This window comes from Oncorhynchus keta, chromosome 24 (assembly GCF_023373465.1).
Source record: "Oncorhynchus keta strain PuntledgeMale-10-30-2019 chromosome 24, Oket_V2, whole genome shotgun sequence".
NCBI lineage: Eukaryota > Metazoa > Chordata > Actinopteri > Salmoniformes > Salmonidae > Oncorhynchus > Oncorhynchus keta.
In genome coordinates this window covers 17,920,969-17,946,632 of record NC_068444.1, presented here as the reverse complement: position 1 = coordinate 17,946,632, position 25,664 = coordinate 17,920,969, and the positions used below count along the sequence as shown (strand labels likewise).

The window sequence follows — 25,664 nt, the reverse complement described above, 5'->3', positions numbered from 1 at the left end:
GACAACCTGCTGTAGTAGAGAGAGAGAGACATTAATCTGCTGTAGTAGAGAGAGAGAGACATTAACCTGCTGTAGTAGAGAGAGAGAGACAACCTGCTGTAGTAGAGAGAGAGAGACATTAACCTGCTGTAGTGGAGAGAGAGACATTAACCTGCTGTAGTAGAGAGAGAGAGACATTAACCTGCTGTAGTAGAGAGAGAGACATTAACCTGCTGTTGTAGAGAGAGAGACATTAACCTGCTGTAGTAGAGAGAGAGAGACATTAACCTGCTGTAGTAGAGAAAGAGAGACAACCTGCTGTAGTAGAGAGAGAGACATTAACCTGCTGTAGTAGAGAGAGAGACATTAACCTGCTGTAGTAGAGAGAGAGAGACGACCTGCTGTAGTAGAGAGAGAGAGACATTAACCTGCTGTAGTAGAGAGAGAGACATTAACCTGCTGTAGTAGAGAGAGAGACATTAACCTGCTGTAGTAGAGAGAGAGAGACAACCTGCTGTAGTAGAGAGAGAGAGACATTAATCTGCTGTAGTAGAGAGAGAGACATTAACCTGCTGTAGTAGAGAGAGAGACATTAACCTGCTGTTGTAGAGAGAGAGAGACAACCTGCTGTAGTAGAGAGAGAGACATTAATCTGCTGTAGTAGAGAGAGACAAACCTGCTGTAGTAGAGAGAGAGAGACATTAACCTGCTGTAGTAGAGAGAGAGACATTAACCTGCTGTAGTAGAGAGAGAGACATTAACCTGCTGTAGTAGAGAGAGAGAGACAACCTGCTGTAGTAGAGAGAGAGATTAACCTGCTGTAGTAGAGAGAGAGAGACAACCTGCTGTAGTAGAGAGAGAGACATTAACCTGCTGTAGTAGAGAGAGAGACATTAACCTGCTGTAGTAGAGAGAGAGACATTAACCTGCTGTAGTAGAGAGAGAGACATTAACCTGCTGTAGTAGAGAGAGAGAGAGACAATCTGCTGTAGTAGAGAGAGAGACATTAACCTGCTGTAGTAGAGAGAGAGACATTAACCTGCTGTTGTAGAGAGAGAGAGACAACCTGCTGTAGTAGAGAGAGAGAGACATTAACCTGCTGTAGTAGAGAGAGAGACATTAACCTGCTGTTGTAGAGAGAGAGAGACAACCTGCTGTAGTAGAGAGAGAGAGACATTAACCTGCTGTAGTGGAGAGAGAGACATTAACCTGCTGTAGTAGAGAGAGAGAGACAACCTGCTGAAGTAGAGAGAGAGACATTAACCTGCTGTAGTAGAGAGAGAGACATTAACCTGCTGTTGTAGAGAGAGAGACATTAACCTGCTGTAGTAGAGAGAGAGAGACATTAACCTGCTGTAGTAGAGAGAGAGACATTAACCTGCTGTAGTAGAGAGAGAGACAAACCTGCTGTAGTAGAGAGAGAGAGACATTAATCTGCTGTAGTAGAGAGAGAGAGACATTAACCTGCTGTAGTTAACCTGCTGTAGTAGAGAGAGAGAGACAACCTGCTGTAGTAGAGAGAGAGAGACATTAACCTGCTGTAGTAGAGAGAGAGACATTAACCTGCTGTAGTAGAGAGAGAGAGACATTAACCTGCTGTAGTAGAGAGAGAGACATTAACCTGCTGTTGTAGAGAGAGAGACATTAACCTGCTGTAGTAGAGAGAGAGAGACATTAACCTGCTGTAGTAGAGAAAGAGAGACAACCTGCTGTAGTAGAGAGAGAGAGACATTAACCTGCTGTAGTAGAGAGAGAGACATTAACCTGCTGTAGTAGAGAGAGAGAGACATTAATCTGCTGTAGTAGAGAGAGAGAGACATTAACCTGCTGTAGTAGAGAGAGAGAGACATTAACCTGCTGTAGTAGAGAGAGAGACATTAACCTGCTGTAGTAGAGAGAGAGAGACAACCTGCTGTAGTAGAGAGAGACATTAATCTGCTGTAGTAGAGAGAGAGACATTAACCTGCTGTAGTAGAGAGAGAGACATTAACCTGCTGTTGTAGAGAGAGAGAGACAACCTGCTGTAGTAGAGAGAGAGAGACATTAATCTGCTGTAGTAGAGAGAGAGAGACAACCTGCTGTAGTAGAGAGAGAGACATTAACCTGCTGTAGTAGAGAGAGAGACATTAACCTGCTGTAGTAGAGAGAGAGAGATTAACCTGCTGTAGTAGAGAGAGAGACATTAACCTGCTGTAGTAGAGAGAGAGAGACAACCTGCTGTAGTAGAGAGAGAGACATTAACCTGCTGTAGTAGAGAGAGAGACATTAACCTGCTGTAGTAGAGAGAGAGACATTAACCTGCTGTAGTAGAGAGAGACATTAACCTGCTGTAGTAGAGAGAGAGAGACAATCTGCTGTAGTAGAGAGAGAGACATTAACCTGCTGTAGTAGAGAGAGAGACATTAACCTGCTGTTGTAGAGAGAGAGAGACAACCTGCTGTAGTAGAGAGAGAGAGACATTAACCTGCTGTAGTAGAGAGAGAGACATTAACCTGCTGTTGTAGAGAGAGAGACAACCTGCTGTAGTAGAGAGAGAGAGACATTAACCTGCTGTAGTGGAGAGAGAGACATTAACCTGCTGTAGTAGAGAGAGAGAGACAACCTGCTGAAGTAGAGAGAGAGAGACATTAACCTGCTGTAGTGGAGAGAGAGACATTAACCTGCTGTAGTAGAGAGAGAGAGACATTAACCTGCTGTAGTGGAGAGAGAGACATTAACCTGCTGTAGTAGAGAAAGAGACAACCTGCTGTAGTAGAGAGAGAGACATTAACCTGCTGTAGTAGAGAGAGAGAGACACATTAACCTGCTGTAGTAGAGAGAGAGACATTAACCTGCTCTAGTAGAGAGAGAGAGAGGCATTAACCTGCTGTAGTAGAGAGAGAGACATTAACCTGCTGAAGTAGAGAGAGAGATATTAACCTGCTGTAGTAGAGAGAGAGACATTAACCTGCTGTAGTAGAGAGAGAGAGACATTAACCTGCTGAAGTAGAGAGAGAGAGACATTAACCTGCTGTAGTAGAGAGAGACATTAACCTGCTGTAGTAGAGAGAGAGAGACATTAACCTGCTGTAGTAGAGAGAGAGAGACATTAACCTGCTGTAGTAGAGAGAGAGACATTAACCTGCTGAAGTAGAGAGAGAGAGACATTAACCTGCTGTAGTAGAGAGAGAGAGACATTAACCTGCTGTAGTAGAGAGAGAGAGACATTAACCTGCTGTAGTAGAGAGAGAGACATTAACCTGCTGAAGTAGAGAGAGAGAGACATTAATCTGCTGTAGTAGAGAGAGACATTAACCTGCTGTAGTAGAGAGAGAGAGAAATTAACCTGCTGAAGTAGAGAGAGAGAGACATTAACCTGCTGTAGTAGAGAGAGAGACATTAACCTGCTGTAGTAGAGAGAGAGAGACATTAACCTGCTGTAGTAGAGAGAGAGACATTAACCTGCTGTAGTAGAGAGAGAGAGAGACATTAACCTGCTGTAGTAGAGAGAGAGAGAGACATTAACCTGCTGTAGTAGAGAGAGAGAGACATTAACCTGCTGTAGTAGAGAGAGAGAGACAACCTGCTGTAGTAGAGAGAGAGAGACATTAACCTGCTGTAGTAGAGAGAGAGACATTAACCTGCTGTAGTAGAGAGAGAGAGACATTAACCTGCTGTAGTAGAGAGAGAGACATTAACCTGCTGTTGTAGAGAGAGAGACATTAACCTGCTGTAGTAGAGAGAGAGAGACATTAACCTGCTGTAGTAGAGAAAGAGAGACAACCTGCTGTAGTAGAGAGAGAGACATTAACCTGCTGTAGTAGAGAGAGAGACATTAACCTGCTGTAGTAGAGAGAGAGAGACAACCTGCTGTAGTAGAGAGAGAGAGACATTAACCTGCTGTAGTAGAGAGAGAGACATTAACCTGCTGTAGTAGAGAGAGAGACATTAACCTGCTGTAGTAGAGAGAGAGAGACAACCTGCTGTAGTAGAGAGAGAGAGACATTAATCTGCTGTAGTAGAGAGAGAGACATTAACCTGCTGTAGTAGAGAGAGAGACATTAACCTGCTGTTGTAGAGAGAGAGAGACAACCTGCTGTAGTAGAGAGAGAGAGACATTAATCTGCTGTAGTAGAGAGATTAACCTGCTGTAGTAGAGAGAGAGAGACATTAACCTGCTGTAGTAGAGAGAGACATTAACCTGCTGTAGTAGAGAGAGAGACATTAACCTGCTGTAGTAGAGAGAGAGACATTAACCTGCTGTAGTAGAGAGAGAGACATTAACCTGCTGTAGTAGAGAGAGAGAGACAACCTGCTGTAGTAGAGAGAGAGAGACATTAACCTGCTGTAGTAGAGAGAGAGACATTAACCTGCTGTAGTAGAGAGAGAGACATTAACCTGCTGTAGTAGAGAGAGAGACATTAACCTGCTGTAGTAGAGAGAGAGAGACAATCTGCTGTAGTAGAGAGAGAGACATTAACCTGCTGTAGTAGAGAGAGAGACATTAACCTGCTGTTGTAGAGAGAGAGAGACAACCTGCTGTAGTAGAGAGAGAGAGACATTAACCTGCTGTAGTAGAGAGAGAGACATTAACCTGCTGTTGTAGAGAGAGAGAGACAACCTGCTGTAGTAGAGAGAGAGAGACATTAACCTGCTGTAGTGGAGAGAGAGACATTAACCTGCTGTAGTAGAGAGAGAGAGACAACCTGCTGAAGTAGAGAGAGAGAGACATTAACCTGCTGTAGTGGAGAGAGAGACATTAACCTGCTGTAGTAGAGAGAGAGAGACATTAACCTGCTGTAGTGGAGAGAGAGACATTAACCTGCTGTAGTAGAGAAAGAGAGACAACCTGCTGTAGTAGAGAGAGAGACATTAACCTGCTGTAGTAGAGAGAGAGAGACACATTAACCTGCTGTAGTAGAGAGAGAGACATTAACCTGCTCTAGTAGAGAGAGAGAGAGGCATTAACCTGCTGTAGTAGAGAGAGAGACATTAACCTGCTGAAGTAGAGAGAGAGATATTAACCTGCTGTAGTAGAGAGAGAGACATTAACCTGCTGTAGTAGAGAGAGAGAGACATTAACCTGCTGAAGTAGAGAGAGAGAGACATTAACCTGCTGTAGTAGAGAGAGAGATTAACCTGCTGTAGTAGAGAGAGAGAGACATTAACCTGCTGTAGTAGAGAGAGAGAGACATTAACCTGCTGTAGTAGAGAGAGAGACATTAACCTGCTGTAGTAGAGAGAGAGAGACATTAACCTGCTGTAGTAGAGAGAGAGAGACATTAACCTGCTGTAGTAGAGAGAGAGAGACATTAACCTGCTGTAGTAGAGAGAGAGACATTAACCTGCTGTAGTAGAGAGAGAGAGACATTAACCTGCTGTAGTAGAGAGAGACATTAACCTGCTGTAGTAGAGAGAGAGAGAAATTAACCTGCTGAAGTAGAGAGAGAGAGACATTAACCTGCTGTAGTAGAGAGAGAGACATTAACCTGCTGTAGTAGAGAGAGAGAGACATTAACCTGCTGTAGTAGAGAGAGAGACATTAACCTGCTGTAGTAGAGAGAGAGAGACATTAACCTGCTGTAGTAGAGAGAGAGAGACAACCTGCTGTAGTAGAGAGAGAGAGACATTAACCTGCTGTAGTAGAGAGAGACAACCTGCTGTAGTAGAGAGAGAGAGACATTAACCTGCTGTAGTAGAGAGAGAGAGACAACCTGCTGTAGTAGAGAGAGAGAGACATTAACATGCTGTAGTAGAGAGAGAGACATTAACCTGCTGTAGTAGAGAGAGAGAGACACATTAACCTGCTGTAGTAGAGAGAGAGACATTAACCTGCTCTAGTAGAGAGAGAGAGAGGCATTAACCTGCTGTAGTAGAGAGAGAGACATTAACCTGCTGAAGTAGAGAGAGAGATATTAACCTGCTGTAGTAGAGAGAGAGAGACATTAACCTGCTGTAGTAGAGAGAGAGAGACATTAACCTGCTGTAGTAGAGAGAGACATTAACCTGCTGTAGTAGAGAGAGAGAGACATTAACCTGCTGTAGTAGAGAGAGAGACATTAACCTGCTGAAGTAGAGAGAGAGAGACATTAACCTGCTGTAGTAGAGAGAGAGAGAGACATTAACCTGCTGTAGTAGAGAGAGAGAGACATTAACCTGCTGAAGTAGAGAGAGAGAGACATTAACCTGCTGTAGTAGAGAGAGAGACATTAACCTGCTGTAGTAGAGAGAGAGAGACACATTAACCTGCTGTAGTAGAGAGAGAGACATTAACCTGCTCTAGTAGAGAGAGAGAGAGGCATTAACCTGCTGTAGTAGAGAGAGAGACATTAACCTGCTGTAGTAGAGAGAGAGAGACATTAACCTGCTGTAGTAGAGAGAGAGAGACATTAACCTGCTGTAGTAGAGAGAGAGACATTAACCTGCTGTAGTAGAGAGAGAGAGACATTAACCTGCTGAAGTAGAGAGAGAGAGACATTAACCTGCTGTAGTAGAGAGAGACATTAACCTGCTGTAGTAGAGAGAGAGAGACATTAACCTGCTGTAGTAGAGAGAGAGACATTAACCTGCTGAAGTAGAGAGAGAGAGACATTAACCTGCTATAGTAGAGAGAGACATTAACCTGCTGTAGAAGAGAGAGAGAGACATTAACCTGCTGTAAAAGAGAGAGAGAGACATTAACCTGCTGTAGAAGAGAGACATTAACCTGCTGTAGAAGAGAGACATTAACCTGCTGTAGTAGAGAGAGAGACACATTAACCTGCTGTAGTAGAGAGAGAGAGACATTAACCTGCTGTAGTAGAGAGAGAGACATTAACCTGCTGTAGTAGAGAGAGAGAGACATTAACCTGCTGTAGTAGAGAGAGAGACATTAACCTGCTGTAGTAGAGAGAGAGAGACACATTAACCTGCTGTAGTAGAGAGAGAGAGACACATTAACCTGCTGTAGTAGAGAGAGAGAGACATTAACCTGCTGTAGTAGAGAGAGAGAGACATTAACCTGCTGTAGTAGAGAGAGACATTAACCTGCTGTAGTAGAGAGAGAGAGACATTAACCTGCTGTAGTAGAGAGAGAGAGACATTAACCTGCTGTAGTAGAGAGAGAGACATTAACCTGCTGTAGTAGAGAGAGAGAGACACATTAACCTGCTGTAGTAGAGAGAGAGAGACACATTAACCTGCTGTAGTAGAGAGAGAGAGAGGCTATTAACCTGCTGTAGTAGAGAGAGAGACATTAACCTGCTGAAGTAGAGAGAGAGAGACATTAACCTGCTGTAGTAGAGAGAGACATTAACCTGCTGTAGTAGAGAGAGAGACATTAACCTGCTGAAGTAGAGAGAGAGACATTAACCTGCTGAAGTAGAGAGAGAGAGACATTAACCTGCTGTAGTAGAGAGAGACATTAACCTGCTGTAGTAGAGAGAGAGAGACATTAACCTGCTGTAGTAGAGAGAGAGACATTAACCTGCTGAAGTAGAGAGAGAGAGACATTAATCTGCTGTAGTAGAGAGAGACATTAACCTGCTGTAGTAGAGAGAGAGAGACAACCTGCTGTAGTAGAGAGAGAGAGACATTAACCTGCTGAAGTAGAGAGAGAGAGACATTAATCTGCTGTAGTAGAGAGAGACATTAACCTGCTGTAGTAGAGAGAGAGACAACCTGCTGTAGTAGAGAGAGAGAGACATTAACCTGCTGTAGTAGAGAGAGAGACATTAACCTGCTGTAGTAGAGAGAGAGAGACACATTAACCTGCTGTAGTAGAGAGAGAGACATTAACCTGCTATAGTAGAGAGAGAGAGAGACATTAACCTGCTGTAGTAGAGAGAGAGACATTAACCTGCTGAAGTAGAGAGAGAGACATTAACCTGCTGTAGTAGAGAGAGACATTAACCTGCTGTAGTAGAGAGAGAGAGACATTAACCTGCTGAAGTAGAGAGAGAGAGACATTAACCTGCTGAAGTAGAGAGAGAGAGACATTAACCTGCTGTAGTAGAGAGAGACATTAACCTGCTGTAGTAGAGAGAGAGACATTAACCTGCTGAAGTAGAGAGAGAGAGACATTAATCTGCTGTAGTAGAGAGAGACATTAACCTGCTGTAGTAGAGAGAGAGAGAATTAACCTGCTGTAGTAGAGAGAGAGAGACATTAACCTGCTGTAGTAGAGAGAGAGACATTAACCTGCTGTAGTAGAGAGAGAGACATTAACCTGCTGTAGTAGAGAGAGAGAGACATTAACCTGCTGTAGTAGAGAGAGAGAGACATTAACCTGCTGTAGTAGAGAGAGAGACATTAACCTGCTGTAGTAGAGAGAGAGAGACATTAACCTGCTGTAGTAGAGAGAGAGACATTAACCTGCTGTAGTAGAGAGAGAGAGACACATTAACCTGCTGTAGTAGAGAGAGAGAGACACATTAACCTGCTGTAGTAGAGAGAGAGAGACATTAACCTGCTGTAGTAGAGAGAGACAACCTGCTGTAGTAGAGAGAGAGAGACATTAACCTGCTGTAGTAGAGAGAGAGAGACAACCTGCTGTAGTAGAGAGAGAGACATTAACCTGCTGTAGTAGAGAGAGAGACATTAACCTGCTGTAGTAGAGAGAGAGACATTAACCTGCTGTAGTAGAGAGAGAGACATTAACCTGCTGTAGTAGAGAGAGAGAGACAATCTGCTGTAGTAGAGAGAGAGACATGAACCTGCTGTAGTAGAGAGAGAGACATTAACCTGCTGTTGTAGAGAGAGAGAGACAACCTGCTGTAGTAGAGAGAGAGAGACATTAACCTGCTGTAGTAGAGAGAGAGACATTAACCTGCTGTTGTAGAGAGAGAGAGACAACCTGCTGTAGTAGAGAGAGAGAGACATTAACCTGCTGTAGTGGAGAGAGAGACATTAACCTGCTGTAGTAGAGAGAGAGAGACAACCTGCTGAAGTAGAGAGAGAGAGACATTAACCTGCTGTAGTAGAGAGAGAGACATTAACCTGCTGTAGTAGAGAGAGAGACATTAACCTGCTGTAGTGGAGAGAGAGACATAACCTGCTGTAGTAGAGAAAGAGAGACAACCTGCTGTAGTAGAGAGAGAGACATTAACCTGCTGTAGTAGAGAGAGAGAGACACATTAACCTGCTGTAGTAGAGAGAGAGACATTAACCTGCTCTAGTAGAGAGAGAGAGAGGCATTAACCTGCTGTAGTAGAGAGAGAGACATTAACCTGCTGTAGTAGAGAGAGAGATATTAACCTGCTGTAGTAGAGAGAGAGACATTAACCTGCTGTAGTAGAGAGAGAGAGACATTAACCTGCTGTAGTAGAGAGAGAGAGACATTAACCTGCTGTAGTAGAGAGAGACATTAACCTGCTGTAGTAGAGAGAGAGACATTAACCTGCTGTAGTAGAGAGAGAGAGACATTAACCTGCTGTAGTAGAGAGAGAGACATTAACCTGCTGAAGTAGAGAGAGAGAGACATTAACCTGCTGTAGTAGAGAGAGAGAGACATTAACCTGCTGTAGTAGAGAGAGAGAGACATTAACCTGCTGTAGTAGAGAGAGAGACATTAACCTGCTGAAGTAGAGAGAGAGAGACATTAATCTGCTGTAGTAGAGAGAGACATTAACCTGCTGTAGTAGAGAGAGAGAGAAATTAACCTGCTGAAGTAGAGAGAGAGAGACATTAACCTGCTGTAGTAGAGAGAGAGACATTAACCTGCTGTAGTAGAGAGAGAGAGACATTAACCTGCTGTAGTAGCGAGAGAGACATTAACCTGCTGTAGTAGAGAGAGAGAGACACATTAACCTGCTGTAGTAGAGAGAGAGAGACAACCTGCTGTAGTAGAGAGAGAGAGACATTAACCTGCTGTAGTAGAGAGAGACAACCTGCTGTAGTAGAGAGAGAGAGACATTAACCTGCTGTAGTAGAGAGAGAGAGACAACCTGCTGTAGTAGAGAGAGAGAGACATTAACATGCTGTAGTAGAGAGAGAGACATTAACCTGCTGTAGTAGAGAGAGAGAGACACATTAACCTGCTGTAGTAGAGAGAGAGACATTAACCTGCTCTAGTAGAGAGAGAGAGACATTAACCTGCTGTAGTAGAGAGAGAGACATTAACCTGCTGAAGTAGAGAGAGAGATATTAACCTGCTGTAGTAGAGAGAGAGAGACATTAACCTGCTGTAGTAGAGAGAGAGAGACATTAACCTGCTGAAGTAGAGAGAGAGAGACATTAACCTGCTGTAGTAGAGAGAGACATTAACCTGCTGTAGTAGAGAGAGAGAGACATTAACCTGCTGTAGTAGAGAGAGAGACATTAACCTGCTGAAGTAGAGAGAGAGAGACATTAATCTGCTGTAGTAGAGAGAGACATTAACCTGCTGTAGTAGAGAGAGAGAGACAACCTGCTGTAGTAGAGAGAGAGAGACATTAACCTGCTGTAGTAGAGAGAGAGACATTAACCTGCTGTAGTAGAGAGAGAGAGACACATTAACCTGCTGTAGTAGAGAGAGAGACATTAACCTGCTCTAGTAGAGAGAGAGAGAGGCATTAACCTGCTGTAGTAGAGAGAGAGACATTAACCTGCTGAAGTAGAGAGAGAGAGACATTAACCTGCTGTAGTAGAGAGAGACATTAACCTGCTGTAGTAGAGAGAGAGAGACATTAACCTGCTGAAGTAGAGAGAGAGAGACATTAACCTGCTGTAGTAGAGAGAGAGAGACATTAACCTGCTGTAGTAGAGAGAGACATTAACCTGCTGTAGTAGAGAGAGAGAGACATTAACCTGCTGTAGTAGAGAGAGAGACATTAACCTGCTGAAGTAGAGAGAGAGAGACATTAATCTGCTGTAGTAGAGAGAGACATTAACCTGCTGTAGTAGAGAGAGAGAGAAATTAACCTGCTGAAGTAGAGAGAGAGAGACATTAACCTGCTGTAGTAGAGAGAGAGACATTAACCTGCTGTAGTAGCGAGAGAGACATTAACCTGCTGTAGTAGAGAGAGAGAGACACATTAACCTGCTGTAGTAGAGAGAGAGAGACATTAACCTGCTGTAGTAGCGAGAGAGACATTAACCTGCTGTAGTAGAGAGAGAGAGACATTAACCTGCTGTAGTAGAGAGAGAGACATTAACCTGCTGTAGTAGAGAGAGAGAGACACATTAACCTGCTGTAGTAGAGAGAGAGAGACAACCTGCTGTAGTAGAGAGAGAGAGACATTAACCTGCTGTAGTAGAGAGAGACAACCTGCTGTAGTAGAGAGAGAGAGACATTAACCTGCTGTAGTAGAGAGAGAGAGACAACCTGCTGTAGTAGAGAGAGAGAGACATTAACCTGCTGTAGTAGAGAGAGAGACATTAACCTGCTGTAGTAGAGAGAGAGAGACATTAACCTGCTGTAGTAGAGAGAGAGACATTAACCTGCTGAAGTAGAGAGAGAGATATTAACCTGCTGTAGTAGAGAGAGAGACATTAACCTGCTGTAGTAGAGAGAGAGAGACATTAACCTGCTGTAGTAGAGAGAGAGAGACAACCTGCTGTAGTAGAGAGAGAGAGACATTAACCTGCTGTAGTAGAGAGAGAGACATTAACCTGCTGTAGTAGAGAGAGAGAGACACATTAACCTGCTGTAGTAGAGAGAGAGAGACACATTAACCTGCTGTAGTAGAGAGAGAGACATTAACCTGCTGTAGTAGAGAGAGACACAGACACCTGCTGTAGTAGAGAGAGAGAGACATTAACCTGCTGTAGTAGAGAGAGAGAGACAACCTGCTGTAGTAGAGAGAGAGAGACATTAACCTGCTGTAGTAGAGAGAGAGACATTAACCTGCTGTAGTAGAGAGAGAGAGACACATTAACCTGCTGTAGTAGAGAGAGAGACATTAACCTGCTGAAGTAGAGAGAGAGATATTAACCTGCTGTAGTAGAGAGAGAGACATTAACCTGCTGTAGTAGAGAGAGAGAGACATTAACCTGCTGAAGTAGAGAGAGAGAGACATTAACCTGCTGTAGTAGAGAGAGAGACATTAACCTGCTGTAGTAGAGAGAGAGAGACATTAACCTGCTGAAGTAGAGAGAGAGACATTAACCTGCTGTAGTAGAGAGAGAAAGACATTAACCTGCTGTGGTAGAGAGAGAGAGAGAGAGAGAGAGAGAGAGAGAGAGAGAGAGAGAGAGAGAGAGAGAGAGAGAGAGAGAGAGAGAGAGAGAGAGAGAGACATTAACCTGCTGTAGTAGAGAGAGAGACATTAACCTGCTGTAGTAGACAGAGAGAGACATTAACCTGCTGTAGAAGAGAGAGAGATATTAACCTGCTGTAGTAGAGAGAGAGACATTAACCTGCTGTAGAAGAGAGAGAGATATTAACCTGCTGTAGTAGAGAGAGAGACATTAACCTGCTTTAGAAGAGAGAGAGATATTAACCTGCTGTAGTAGAGAGAGAGACATTAACCTGCTGTAGTAGAGAGAGACATTAACCTGCTGTAGTAGAGAGAGAGAGATTAACCTGCTGTAGAAGAGAGAGAGATATTAACCTGCTGTAGTAGAGAGAGAGACATTAACCTGCTGTAGTAGAGAGAGAGACATTAACCTGCTGTAGTAGAGAGATAAAGTATTTGTCTTATTTATTGTGATTCTGCTCCTCTTTGCACTATCCTGGAGCGTGTTGCGTGTAGCTTGTTATTGGCCATAAGTCATAAGTCTTCAAAGCGGCATTAGGCTATAGAGCCTCAGTGTGTTGCAAAATGTCTCCTAACTTTTGCAACACACTGAGGCTCTATAGCCTAATGCCGAATCAGTATGAAATGGAATTAAATTCAGGGAATTATAATTTAAAGGAGAAGGATAGGCTTCAACAACCAATAGCCAACAGGTAAGCTGCTACTTATTATTCTGAATGGAGTTGTTGTTTGTAACTGTAGGATCAGAAAGCGCATGCACTGAAGCCTCAGTTAGCCTAGCTAGCTAATATTAAGTAAGTCGCAGGTCCATTTCGGAAAAGGGTGCAACTTTTTGGCGAGGGCATTCCTTCACCATGTGTGAACAGAGCAATGCAATTTTACAAATATAAAACACAGCTTTTTGGACAACATCAAGTTCATAACTATGTTTAGAGATTGGATGGTTTTTCTGGACGCTTCAGTCCAGATCTTCTTTATAGCCATATCTGCTCTTCATCAGCAGGCTGAGATGTCCATCAGTACACGTCACCACACACACACACACACACACACACACACACACACACACACACACACACACACACACACACACACACACACACACACACACACACACACACACACACACACACACACACACACACACACACACACACACACACACACACACACACACACACACTCCCATGGGCATTGTACAGGCCTGATCAGAAGTATGCTTGGATTTATCAGCCAGTTAAATGTCAAACGTTCAATTAGTCTAGAGAAGAGAAAAGATACTGGTGAGGTGGACTGTAGTATTGTAGTAACACATAGTACTGTAGTATTGTAGCAACATAGTACTGTAGTATTGTAGTACCATAGCAAGTAGTATTGCAGGAACATAGTACTGTAGTATTGTAGTAACATAGTACTGTAGTATTGCAGTAACATAGTACTGTAGTAACATGGTACTGTAGTATTGTAGTAGCATTGTCCCATTGCACTGTAGTACTGTAGTACCATAGAACTGTAGTAACATAGTGCCTTAGTAATGTAGTATTGCAGTAACATAGTCCCGTAGTACTGTAGTACTGTTGTAACATACTACTGTAGTAACATAATACCATAGTGCTGTAGTATTGTAGTAGCAGTACCGTAGTACTGTAGTATTGTAGTAACATAGTACTGTAGCAACATAGTCCCATTGTACTGTAGTGCTGCATTACCATAGCACTGTCGTATTGTAGTAACGTAGTGCTGTAGTATTGTAGTAGCAGTACCGTAGTACTGTAGTATTGTAGTAACATAGTACTGTAGCAACATAGTCCCATTGTACTGTAGTGCTGCATTACCATAGCACTGTAGTATTGTAGTAACATAGTACTGTAGCAACATAGTCCCATTGTACTGTAGTGCTGCATTACCATAGCACTGTAGTATTGTAGTAACATAGTACTGTAGCAACATAGTCCCATTGTACTGTAGTGCTGCATTACCATAGCACTGTAGTATTGTAGTAACATAGTACTGTAGCAACATAGTCCCATTGTACTGTAGTGCAGCATTACCATAGCACTGTTGTATTGTAGTAACATAGTTCTGTAGCAACATAGTCCCATTGTACTGTAGTGCTGCATTACCATAGCACTGTAGTATTGTAGTAACATAGTACTGTAGCAACATAGTCCCATTGTACTGTAGTGCTGCATTACCATAGCACTGTAGTATTGTAGTAACGTAGTGCTGTAGTATTGTAGTAGCAGTACCGTAGTACTGTAGTATTGTAGTAACATAGTACTGTAGCAACTTAGTCCCATTGTACTGTAGTGCTGCATTACCATAGCACTGTAGTATTGTAGTAACATAGTACTGTAGCAACATAGTCCCATTGTACTGTAGTGCTGCATTACCATAGCACTGTAGTATTGTAGTAACATAGTACTGTAGCAACATAGTCCCATTGTACTGTAGTGCTGCATTACCATAGCACTGTAGTATTGTAGTAACGTAGTGCTGTAGTATTGTTGTAGCAGTACCGTAGTACTGTAGTATTGTAGTAACATAGTACTGTAGCAACATAGTCCCATTGTACTGTAGTGCTGCATTACCATAGCACTGTAGTATTGTAGTAACATAGTACTGTAGCAACATAGTCCCATTGTACTGTAGTGCTGCATTACCATAGCACTGTAGTATTGTAGTAACATAGTACTGTAGCAACATAGTCCCATTGTACTGTAGTGCTGCATTACCATAGCACTGTAGTATTGTAGTAACGTAGTGCTGTTGTAGAGTTTAATCGTAGTGCTGTTGTATTGCTGTACTATAGTATTTTAGTAACATTGTACCATAGTACTGTATTATTATAGTACCTTGGTACTGTAGTAACATAGTACAGTAGTACTGTAGTGATATAGTGCCACTGTACTGTAGTATTGCAGTACTATAGTAGAGTAGTAACATGGTACTGCAGTATTTTAGTACCATAGTACTGTAGTACCATAGTACTGTAGTTTTGTAGTACCATAGTACTGTAATTTTGTAGTACCATAGTACTGTAGTACTGTAGTATTGTAGTACCACAGTACAGTATGTTTTGTAGTGCCATAGTACTGTAGTAACATATTACTGTAGTACGTTAGTATTGTAGTACCATTTTACTGTAGTGAAACAGTACCATGGTACTGTTGTAGTGTAGTAATGGTATTGTATTACCATAGTAACACAGTACTGTGGCATTGTAGTACCATAGGAACATAGTATTGTGGTACTGTAGTAACATAGTACAGTGGTATTGTAATACCATAGTAACATAGTGTTGTTGTACTGTAGTAAATAGTAACATAGTAATGTAGTGACATAGTAACTTAGTACTGTGGTATCATATTACCATAACACTGTAGTATTTTAGGATTGTAGTATTGTAGTAGTTTAGTTCCATATTACTGTAGTATTGTAGCACCATACTATTGTAGTATTGTAGCACCATAGTAACATAGTACTATAGTACTGTAGTATAATATAAACTAACTAATGTAGTATGGAGTAACATAGTAGTGTAGTACTGTAGAACCAAAGAGTGTGCAAAGATGTCATCAAGGCAAAGGTGGCTATGAAACATCTCAAATATACAATTGTTTTTGATTTGTTAAACACTTTTTTGGTTACTACATGATTCCATATGTGGTATTTTATAGTTTTGATGTCTTCATTGCTATTCTACAATGTAGAAAATAGTACAAATGAAGAAAAACCCTTGAATGAGTAGGTGTGTCCAAACTTTAGACATGTACTGTAGCTATGTTATACTTACTCATTGTGTTATTACTTCAAAATATTTTTTATATTTTCTCTCTGCATTGCAAGTAAGCATTTCACTTTTAGTCTTCACTTGTTGTTTACGAAGCTTGTGACGAATAGAATTTGATTTGATTGATTTGAGACAATGAGTGAGATGAGTAGATTGACAAGGTTAGAGGTTAGAACTAGGAACAGGAATTTTTCTGGACGGGTCACTTAGTTTTGATAAATAATTAAATCTGTGATAGATTTGTACCTACATGTATTTCCATAGTCCAAAATCTATTTAGCCATCTAATGTGGAGTTCCCACCACGTTGGTTACTATCCTATAATATTAGGGGTTAAGTGTAGATTTTAGAAAGGGCACAATTGTTTTAGACAGGCCTCAGACATACTTAGCATACTGGAATATAAATGTCCCAAATGTGTTTTCAATGTTTAGAAATCATTATTTGTTGTATAGTTAGCCCGGCCACAGTATGACTGAATGCTACCTTGAATATTTTGAGAAGAAACAAAGTTACAACTGCGTCTGGTTTGCTCCCAGCCAGGTCTTTAGACAAACTGTACAACTTTGCCGAGTGTGCTGGTCTGCATCTGGTCCTGGGGTTCAACGCCCTGCAGAGAAACCCTGACTCCTCCTGGAACTCCTCCGCAGCCTTCAGCTTACTCAAATACAGCGCTGGGAGGAAATACAACATCTCCTGGGAACTGGGCAACGGTCAGTATCTACTACACCACACTAACACTATATACTGCATTTCAAATATTGTACAATGTATGGTATTTAATACAGCAGAATTCTAAAGCATTGGACAACACTGTACCTACAGGGGTATACAGGGGTATAAAGGGGTATACGGGGGTATACGGGGGTATAAAGGGCTATAAAGGGGTATAAAGGGGTATACGTGGGTATAAAGGGGTATACAGGGGTATAAAGGGGTATACAGGGGTATAAAGGGGTATAAAGGGTTATAAAGGGGTATACAGGGGTATTGTAACGGCGTATTGTAACGGCCGAAATGCAGCGTGGTGGTTACTCATGATCTTTAATGAAGGAAAACGGAACGATACATGAAATAACTCATAAATACAAAAACAACTAACGGAACGTGAAACCTATTACAGCCTATCTGGTGAACACTACACAGAGACAGGAACAATCACCCACGAAATACAAAGCGAAACCAAGGCTACCTAAATACGGTTCCCAATCAGAGACAACGAGAATCACCTGACTCTGATTGAGAACCGCCTCTAGACACACCCCTAATCAACCACAATCCCAATGCCTACAAAAACCCCAATAAGACAATACAATAACCCCATGTCACACCCTGGCCTGAACAAATAATTAAAGAAAACACAAAATACTAAGACCAAGGCGTGACAGAACCCCCACCCTAACGTGCGGACTCCCGGACGCACCTCAAAACCATAGGGAGGGTCCGGGTGGGCGTCTGTCCATGGTGGCGGTTCCGGCTCGGGACGTGGACCCCACTCCATTAAAGTCATAGTTCCTCCCCTTCGCGTCCTGGGATAATCCACCCTCGCCGCCGACCATGGCCTAATAGTCCTCACCCAGAACCCCACAGAACTGAGGAGCAGCTCGTGACTGAGGGGCATCTCGGGACTGAGGGACAGCTCGGGACTGAGGGGCTACTTGGGACTGAGGGGCAGCTCGGGACTGAGGGGCAGCTCGGGACTGAGGCAGCAGCTCGGGACTGAGGGGCAGCTCGGGACTGAGGCAACTCGGGACTGAGGGGAAGCTCGGGACTGAGGGGCAGCTCGGGACTGAGGGGCAGCTCGGGACTGAGGGGCAGCTCGGGACTGAGGGGCAGCTCGAGACTGAGGGGCAGCCCGGAACTGAGGGGCAGCCCGGAACTGAGGGGCAGCCCGGAACTGAGGGGAAGCCCAGTACTGAGAGAAAGCCCAGTACTGAGAGGAAGCCCAGGTAGGTAGTAAGCTCCGGTAGATCCTGGCTGGCTGGCGGATCTGGAAGATTCAGGTTGACTGGCAGATCTGGTAGAATCTGGTTGACTGGCAGATCTAGAAGATCATGGCTGACTGGCAGATCGAGCTGCTCTATGCAGACTGGCAGATCTGGAAGAGACTGGTTGACTGGCAGATCTGGAAGAATCTGGTTGACTGACAGATCTAGAAGATCATGACTGGCGGATCTAGCTGCTCTATGCAGGCTGACAGCTCCTTGCAGACTGACAGCTCTTTGCAGACTGACAGCTCTGGCTGCTTCATACAGACTGACAGCTCTGACTGCTCCATGCAGGCTGACAGCTCTGACTGCTTCATACAGACTGACAGCTCTGGCTGCTTTATGCAGACTGACAGCTCTGACTGCTCCATGCAGGCTGACAGCACCCTGCAGACTGGCAGCTCCTTGCAGACTGACAGCTCCTTGCAGACTGACAGCTCCTTGCAGACTGACAGCTCTTTGCAGACTGACAGCTCTGGCTGCTTCATGCAGACTGACAGCTCTGACTGCTCCATGCAGGCTGACAGCACCCTGCAGACTGGCAGCTCCTTGCAGACTGACAGCTCCTTGCAGACTGACAGCTCTTTGCAGACTGACAGCTCTGGCTGCTTCATACAGACTGACAGCTCTGACTGCTCCATGCAGGCTGACAGCTCTGACTGCTTCATACAGACTGACAGCTCTGGCTGCTTTATGCAGACTGACAGCTCTGACTGCTCCATGCAGGCTGACAGTACCCTGCAGACTGGCAGCTCCTTGCAGACTAACAGCTCCTTGCAGACTGACAGCTCCTTGCAGACTGACAGCTCTTTGCAGACTGACAGCTCTGGCTGCTTCATGCAGACTGACAGCTCTGACTGCTCCATGCAGGCTGACAGCACCCTGCAGACTGGCAGCTCCTTGCAGACTGACAGCTCCTTGCAGACTGACAGCTCCCTGCAGACTGGCAGCTCAGGCTGCTACCGGAGGACTGGTGTGTGGAGGTGGCTCTGGATAGACCGGACCGTGCAGGCGCACTGGAGCTCTTGAGCACCGAGCCTGCCCAAGCATACCTGGCTCGATGCCCACTCTAGCCCGGCCAATACGAAGGGCTGGTATGTGCCGCACCGGGCTATGCACCCGCACTGGAAACACCGTGCGCTCCATAGCATAACACGGTGCCTGCCCGGTCTCTCTAGCCCACCGGTAAGCACAGGGAGTTTGCGCAGGTCTCCTACCTATACTCCCATTAAGCCCCCACCCAATAATTTTTTGGGGCTGCTTTTCGGGCTTCCATCCGCGTTGCCGTGCTGCCTCCTCATAACAGCGCCTCTCCGCTTTTGCCGCCTTCAGTTCTTCCTTGGGACGGCGATATTCTCCCGGCTGAGCCCAGGGTCCTCTTCCGTCTAATATCATCTCCCAAGACCAGAAGTCCTTATATCGCTGCTCCTCACGATTAACAGGGAGAGTAGGCTCAGGTCTGACTCCTGACTCTGCTACTCTCTCTCTGAGCCCTCCCCCAATAAATATTTGGGGGTGACTTTCGGGTTTCGCTCTGCGCCGCCGTGTCTTTCTCTTCGACTCCATTCTCCTATAGCCCTCTTCGCATTGCTCCAGCGAATCCCAGGCGGGCTCTGGCACTCTCTCTGGGTCGGCCGCCCACCTGTCTATTTCTTCCCACGTCGTATACTCCAAGCCTCTGCTGTCCATAATGTCTTCCCTTCGCTGCTGCCTGTTAACACGCTGCTCGGTCCGTGTGTGGTGGGTGATTCTGTAACGCCGTTCTTCGTTTGTCGAAAGAGAGTCGGACCGAAATGCAGCGTGGTGGTTACTCATGATCTTTAATGAAGGAAAACGGAACGATACATGAAATAACTCATAAATACAAAAACAACAAACGGAACGTGAAACCTATTACAGCCTATCTGGTGAACACTACACAGAGACAGGAACAATCACCCACGAAATACAAAGCGAAACCCAGGCTACCTAAATACGGTTCCCAATCAGAGACAACGAGAATCACCTGACTCTGATTGAGAACCGCCTCAGGCAGCCAAGCCTATACAACACACCTACTTAGCCGCGATCCCAAATACTACAAACCCCAATACGAAAATACAATAACCCCATGTCACACCCTGGCCTGAATAAATAATTAAAGAAAACACAAAATACTAAGACCAAGGCGTGACAGGTATAAAGGGGTATACAGGGGTATACAGGGGTATAAAGGGGTATACGGGGGTATACAGGGGTATAAAGGGGTATACGGGGGTATACAGGGGTACAAAGGGGTATACAGGGGTATAAAGGGGTATACAGGGGTATACAGGGGTATAAAGGGGTATACGGGGGTATTCAGGGGTATAAAGGGGTATACAGGGGTATACAGGGGTATAAAGGGGTATACGGGGGTATACAGGGGTATAAAGGGGTATACAGGGGTATAAAGGGGTATACAGGGGTATAAAGGGGTATACGGGGGTATACGGGGGTATAAAGGGGTATACAGGGGTATACAGGGGTATAAAGGGGTATACGGGGGTATAAAGGGGTATGCCTCTTCTGCGGCGTCGTTGTTTTGGGTCGGCTTCTGGGATTAGATCCATTGTTCTGGGTGGTGGTCCAAACAGAGGATCCGCTTCGGGAAAGTTGTATTCCTGTTCGTATTGATGGTAAATTGACGTTGCTCTTACATCCAATAGTTCTTCCCAGCTGTATGTAATAAGACTTAAGATTTCCTGGGGTAACAATGTAAGAAATAATATATAAAAAACTAAATACTGCAAAGTTTCCTAAGAACTCGAAGTGAGGCAACCATCTCTGTCGACGCCATATTATTATTATTATATATATATATTATACAAATCCAAGTGTAACCATAAGAGCACATGTTTTTGGTCTATAAACAAGTGGTATGCCAACCCTGTTTTTGGAGAGCTAAAACCTACATTTACATTTACATTTAAGTCATTTAGCAGACGCTCTTATCCAGAGCGACTTACAAATTGGTGCATTCACCTTATGACATCCAGTGGAACAGCCACTTTACAATAGTGCATCTAAATCTTTTAAGGGGGGGGTGGGTGAGAAGGATTACTTTATCCTATCCTAGGTATTCCTTAAAGAGGTGGGGTTTCAGGTGTCTCCGGACTACCTACAAGAAGGTAGTTCTCCAGGAACAGGGTTGGGCAGCCCTGCTGTAGGCCTAACATGCCATTTGAATGGTGCTCCTGGCCAGAGCTCCCTCGAGTTCAGGTATTCTGTTAACTTCAGATCCTCCTTCTCTTGGATGTTGTCACAGAAAAAAATCCTCAGCGGCATCCTGCAAAATTGAAAGTTCACGAGAGAGGCTACGAAACACTCAATGCACAAAGTCCCCAACCGCTGACTGTGCTGCTGCCAGCCTGTTATGGGAATAGTGCGGTGGCAGTAAAAATACACATTTCCATTGTACAATAGATTCATAAAGATCTGTTTGAGGGTACTTTTATTTGGAAAAATCTTTATAAATGATGTTGAATACATGTGTTATGAAGAATAGAACTACAATAAAATTATATTTCTATATTATGAAGCTATATTGTGATGAATGATACTGCAACACTGATAAAGGTGTTATGACTGGTTTCATGAAGTTGTTATGACTGGTTTCATGAAGTTGTTATGACTGGTTTCATAAAGTTGTTATGACTGGTTTCATGAAGGTGTTATGACTGGTTTCATAAATGTGTTATGACTGGTTTTATAAAGGTGTTATGATTGGTTTCATGAAGGTGTTATGACTGGTTTCATAAAGGTGTTATGACTTGTTTCATAAAGGTGTTATAACTGGTTTCATGAAGGTGTTATGACTGGTTTCATAAAGGTGTTATGACTGGTTTCATGAAGGTGTTATGACTTGTTTCATAAAGATGTTATGACTGGTTTCATGAAGGTGTTATGACTGGTTTCATAAAGGTGTTATGACTGGTTTCATGAAGGTGTTATGACTGGTTTCATAAAGGTGTTATGACTGGTTTCATAAAGGTGTTATGACTGGTTTTATAAAGGTGTTATGACTTGTTTCATAAAGGTGTAATGACTGGTTTTATAAAGGTGTTATGACTGGTTTTATAAAGGTGTTATGACTGGTTTCATAAAGGTGTTATGACTGGTTTTATAAAGGTGTTATGACTGGTTTTATAAAGGTGTTATGACTGGTTTCATAAAGGTGTTATGACTGGTTTTATAAAGGTGTTATGACTGGTTTTATAAAGGTGTTATGACTGGTTTCATACAGGTGTTATGACTGGTTTTATAAAGGTGTTATGACTGGTTTTATAAAGGTGTTATGACTGGTTTCATGAAGGTGTTGTGACTGGTTTCATGAAGGTGTTATGACTGGTTTCATAAAGGTGTTATGACTGGTTTCATGAAGGTGTTATGACTTTTATAAAGGTGTTATGACTGGTTTCATAAAGGTGTTATGACTGGTTTCATGAAGGTGTTATGACTTGTTTCATAAAGGTGTTATGACTGGTTTCATAAAGGTGTTATGACTGGTTTCATGAAGGTGTTATGACTGGTTTCATAAAGGTGTTATGACTGGTTTCATGAAGGTGTTATAACTTGTTTCATACAGGTGTTATGACTTGTTTCATGAAGGTGTTATGACTGGTTTCATGAAGGTGTTATGACTTGTTTCATAAAGGTGTTATGACTGGTTTCATGAAGGTGTTATGACTTGTTTCATAAAGGTGTTATAACTGGTTTCATGAAGGTGTTATGACTGGTTTCATAAAGGTGTTATGACTGGTTTCATGAAGGTGCTCATGATAACAAAACAAAATAAGTACTGGTGCTGGCCAAAGCCTTTAGAGGGCATGCAAATGTGTACGTTTTAACTCTGAGTCATGATTGAAAGGAAGCCTTTCAAAGAGTGAAGAGAGAGAGAGAGAGAGGGGTGAATATTTAGGCATGATGAAGGATTGAGTGGTTTTTAAAAGGAGAAGTTGACAGCTGATGACTTTCTATGTGGTGCAGTCGACCCCTGCCAAAATGATACAAGCACTCTAGCCAGAAAGTAGAAGCTGTGAGGTCAAACACTCTTGTGTTGGACAGCGTTAGAATGACACGCTGTGTCTCGCTGTAATACCATCATGAGTTTAGTTCTGGAGGTAGACCTGAGCGATTTCCTTAGATAGACCAGCTGCAACATCCACACATTTGCTTTTTGGTTTTAATTTAAGGTTAGGGTCAGGAATTAAGGATAGCAGTGTGGTTAAGGTTAGGGTCAGGAATTAAGGATAGCAGTGTGGTTAAGGTTTGGGTTAGGCATTAAGGATAGCAGTGTGGTTAAGGTTTGGGTCAGGAATTAAGGATAGCAGTGTGGTTAAGGTTTGGGTTAGGCATTAAGGATAGCAGTGTGGTTAAGGTTTGGGTCAGGAATTAAGGATAGCAGTGTGGTTAAGGTTTGGGTTAGGAATTAAGGATAGCAGTGTGGTTAAGGTTTGGGTTAGGCATTAAGGATAGCAGTGTGGTTAAGGTTTGGGTTAGGCATTAAGGATAGCAGTGTGGTTAAGGTTTGGGTCAGGAATTAAGGATAGCAGTGTGGTTAAGGTTTGGGTTAGGCATTAAGGATAGCAGTGTGGTTAAGGTTTGGGTTAGGCATTAGGGATAGCAGTGTGGTTAAGGTTTGGGTCAGGAATTAAGGATAGCAGTGTGGTTAAGGTTTGGGTCAGGAATTAAGGATAGCAGTGTGGTTAAGGTTTGGGTTAGACATTACGGATAGCAGTGTGGTTAAGGTTTGGGTTAGGCATTAGGGATAGCAGTGTGGTTAAGGTTTGGGTCAGGAATTAAGGATAGCAGTGTGGTTAAGGTTAGGGTCAGGAATTAAGGATAGCAGTGTGGTTAAGGTTTGGGTTAGGCATTAGGGATAGCAGTGTGGTTAAGGTTAGGGTTAGGCATTAGGGATAGCAGTGTGGTTAAGGTTAGGGTTAGGCATTAGGGATAGCAGTGTGGTTAAGGTTAGGGTTAGGCATTAGGGATAGCAGTGTGGTTAAGGTTAGGGTTAGGCATTAGGGATAGCAGTGTGGTTAAGGTTAGGGTTAGGCATTAGGGATAGCAGTGTGGTTAAGGTTAGGGTTAGGCATTAGGGATAGCAGTGTGGTTAAGGTTAGGGTTAGGCATTAGGGATAGCAGTGTGGTTAAGGTTTGGGTTAGGCATTAAGGATAGCAGTGTGGTTAAGGTTTGGGTTAGGCATTAGGGATAGCAGTGTGGTTAAGGTTTGGGTCAGGAATTAAGGATAGCAGTGTGGTTAAGGTTTGGGTCAGGAATTAAGGATAGCAGTGTGGTTAAGGTTTGGGTTAGGCATTACGGATAGCAGTGTGGTTAAGGTTTGGGTTAGGCATTAGGGATAGCAGTGTGGTTAAGGTTTGGGTCAGGAATTAAGGATAGCAGTGTGGTTAAGGTTAGGGTCAGGAATTAAGGATAGCAGTGTGGTTAAGGTTTGGGTTAGGCATTAGGGATAGCAGTGTGGTTAAGGTTAGGGTTAGGCATTAGGGATAGCAGTGTGGTTAAGGTTAGGGTTAGGCATTAGGGATAGCAGTGTGGTTAAGGTTAGGGTTAGGCATTAGGGATAGCAGTGTGGTTAAGGTTAGGGTTAGGCATTAGGGATAGCAGTGTGGTTAAGGTTAGGGTTAGGCATTAGGGATAGCAGTGTGGTTAAGGTTAGGGTTAGGCATTAGGGATAGCAGTGTGGTTAAGGTTAGGGTTAGGCATTAGGGATAGCAGTGTGGTTAAGGTTAGGGTTCGGCATTAGGGATAGCAGTGTGGTTAAGGTTAGGGCTAGGCATTAGGGATAGCAGTGTGGTTAAGGTTAGGGTTAGGCATTAGGGATAGCAGTGTGGTTAAGGTTAGGGTTAGGCATTAGGGATAGCAGTGTGGTTAAGGTTAGGGTTCGGCATTAGGTTAGGGTTATGCCAGGGTTAGTTTAAAATCCGATTTTTTTCTATTGCTTTAATTTCCTTCCTCTCTCCATCTCTCTCCAGAGCCTAATGGCTACCGAAGCATGGTGGGTCAGACAGTTAACAGTACCCAGCTAGCCAAGGACTACACCATGCTGAGAACACTACTGCAATCTGTACGCTACTACAGCCGAGCACACCTCTACGGCCCTAACGCTGGACCACCACGCAAGAACGCCATTCTGCTGCTCGACGGGTGAGTCGCCTCACTGACGCCGTTTCAATTATAGGTGCATTATGGATTGTCAATATAGTCAACAAAGTCCTAAACTATAGTATAGAACCATCTTTTGGAAATATGGTTTAAACAGTACACACACACACACACAGACACACAAACAAACACACACACACACACACACACACACACACACACACACACACACACACACACACACACACACACACACACACACACACACACACGCACACACGCACACACACACACACACACACACACACAGGCACACGCACACACGCACACACACACACACACACACACACACACACACACACACACACACACACACACACACACACACACACACACACACACACACACACACACACACACACACGCACACACAGCCTGGTCAGGAGGCACATATATATGAGACTAATCAAAAGTCATTTTGTGTGTCATTCCAAAATGTTGTGCTGGTATTTCAGTGGTGTTTAAACCTGAATTAGCTGATCTCTCTTGTGTTTTCATTACCAGGTTTATGAAGAACGCTGGTTCTGTTGTGGACGCTGTAACGTGGCAACAGTAGGTATTTTACC

General features: G+C 43.6%; 1 protein-coding gene and 2 long non-coding RNA genes across 3 annotated transcripts in view; 1 reads left to right on the top strand and 2 right to left on the bottom strand.

Annotated features, from left to right (window-relative positions):
• Window positions 1-25,664, top strand: part of LOC118377710 (inactive heparanase-2-like) — a 235,695-nt gene that overhangs the window by 135,746 nt on the left and 74,285 nt on the right. Inside the window, exons 3-5 of the mRNA XM_052477903.1 lie at window positions 16,450-16,619; window positions 24,909-25,080; window positions 25,603-25,650. Coding sequence (XP_052333863.1) covers window positions 16,450-16,619; window positions 24,909-25,080; window positions 25,603-25,650 — 390 coding nt within the window. The remainder of the gene's footprint in view (window positions 1-16,449; window positions 16,620-24,908; window positions 25,081-25,602; window positions 25,651-25,664) is intronic.
• LOC127911403 (uncharacterized) lies at window positions 6,071-10,661 on the bottom strand. Its single transcript, XR_008078268.1, has 3 exons — window positions 10,607-10,661; window positions 9,165-9,250; window positions 6,071-6,264 (listed from the first exon to the last, which is right to left on the bottom strand). It is a non-coding gene; the product is annotated as an uncharacterized LOC127911403 (long non-coding RNA).
• Window positions 6,776-8,425, bottom strand: LOC127911402 (uncharacterized). Its single transcript, XR_008078267.1, has 3 exons — window positions 8,311-8,425; window positions 7,073-7,136; window positions 6,776-6,898 (listed from the first exon to the last, which is right to left on the bottom strand). It is a non-coding gene; the product is annotated as an uncharacterized LOC127911402 (long non-coding RNA).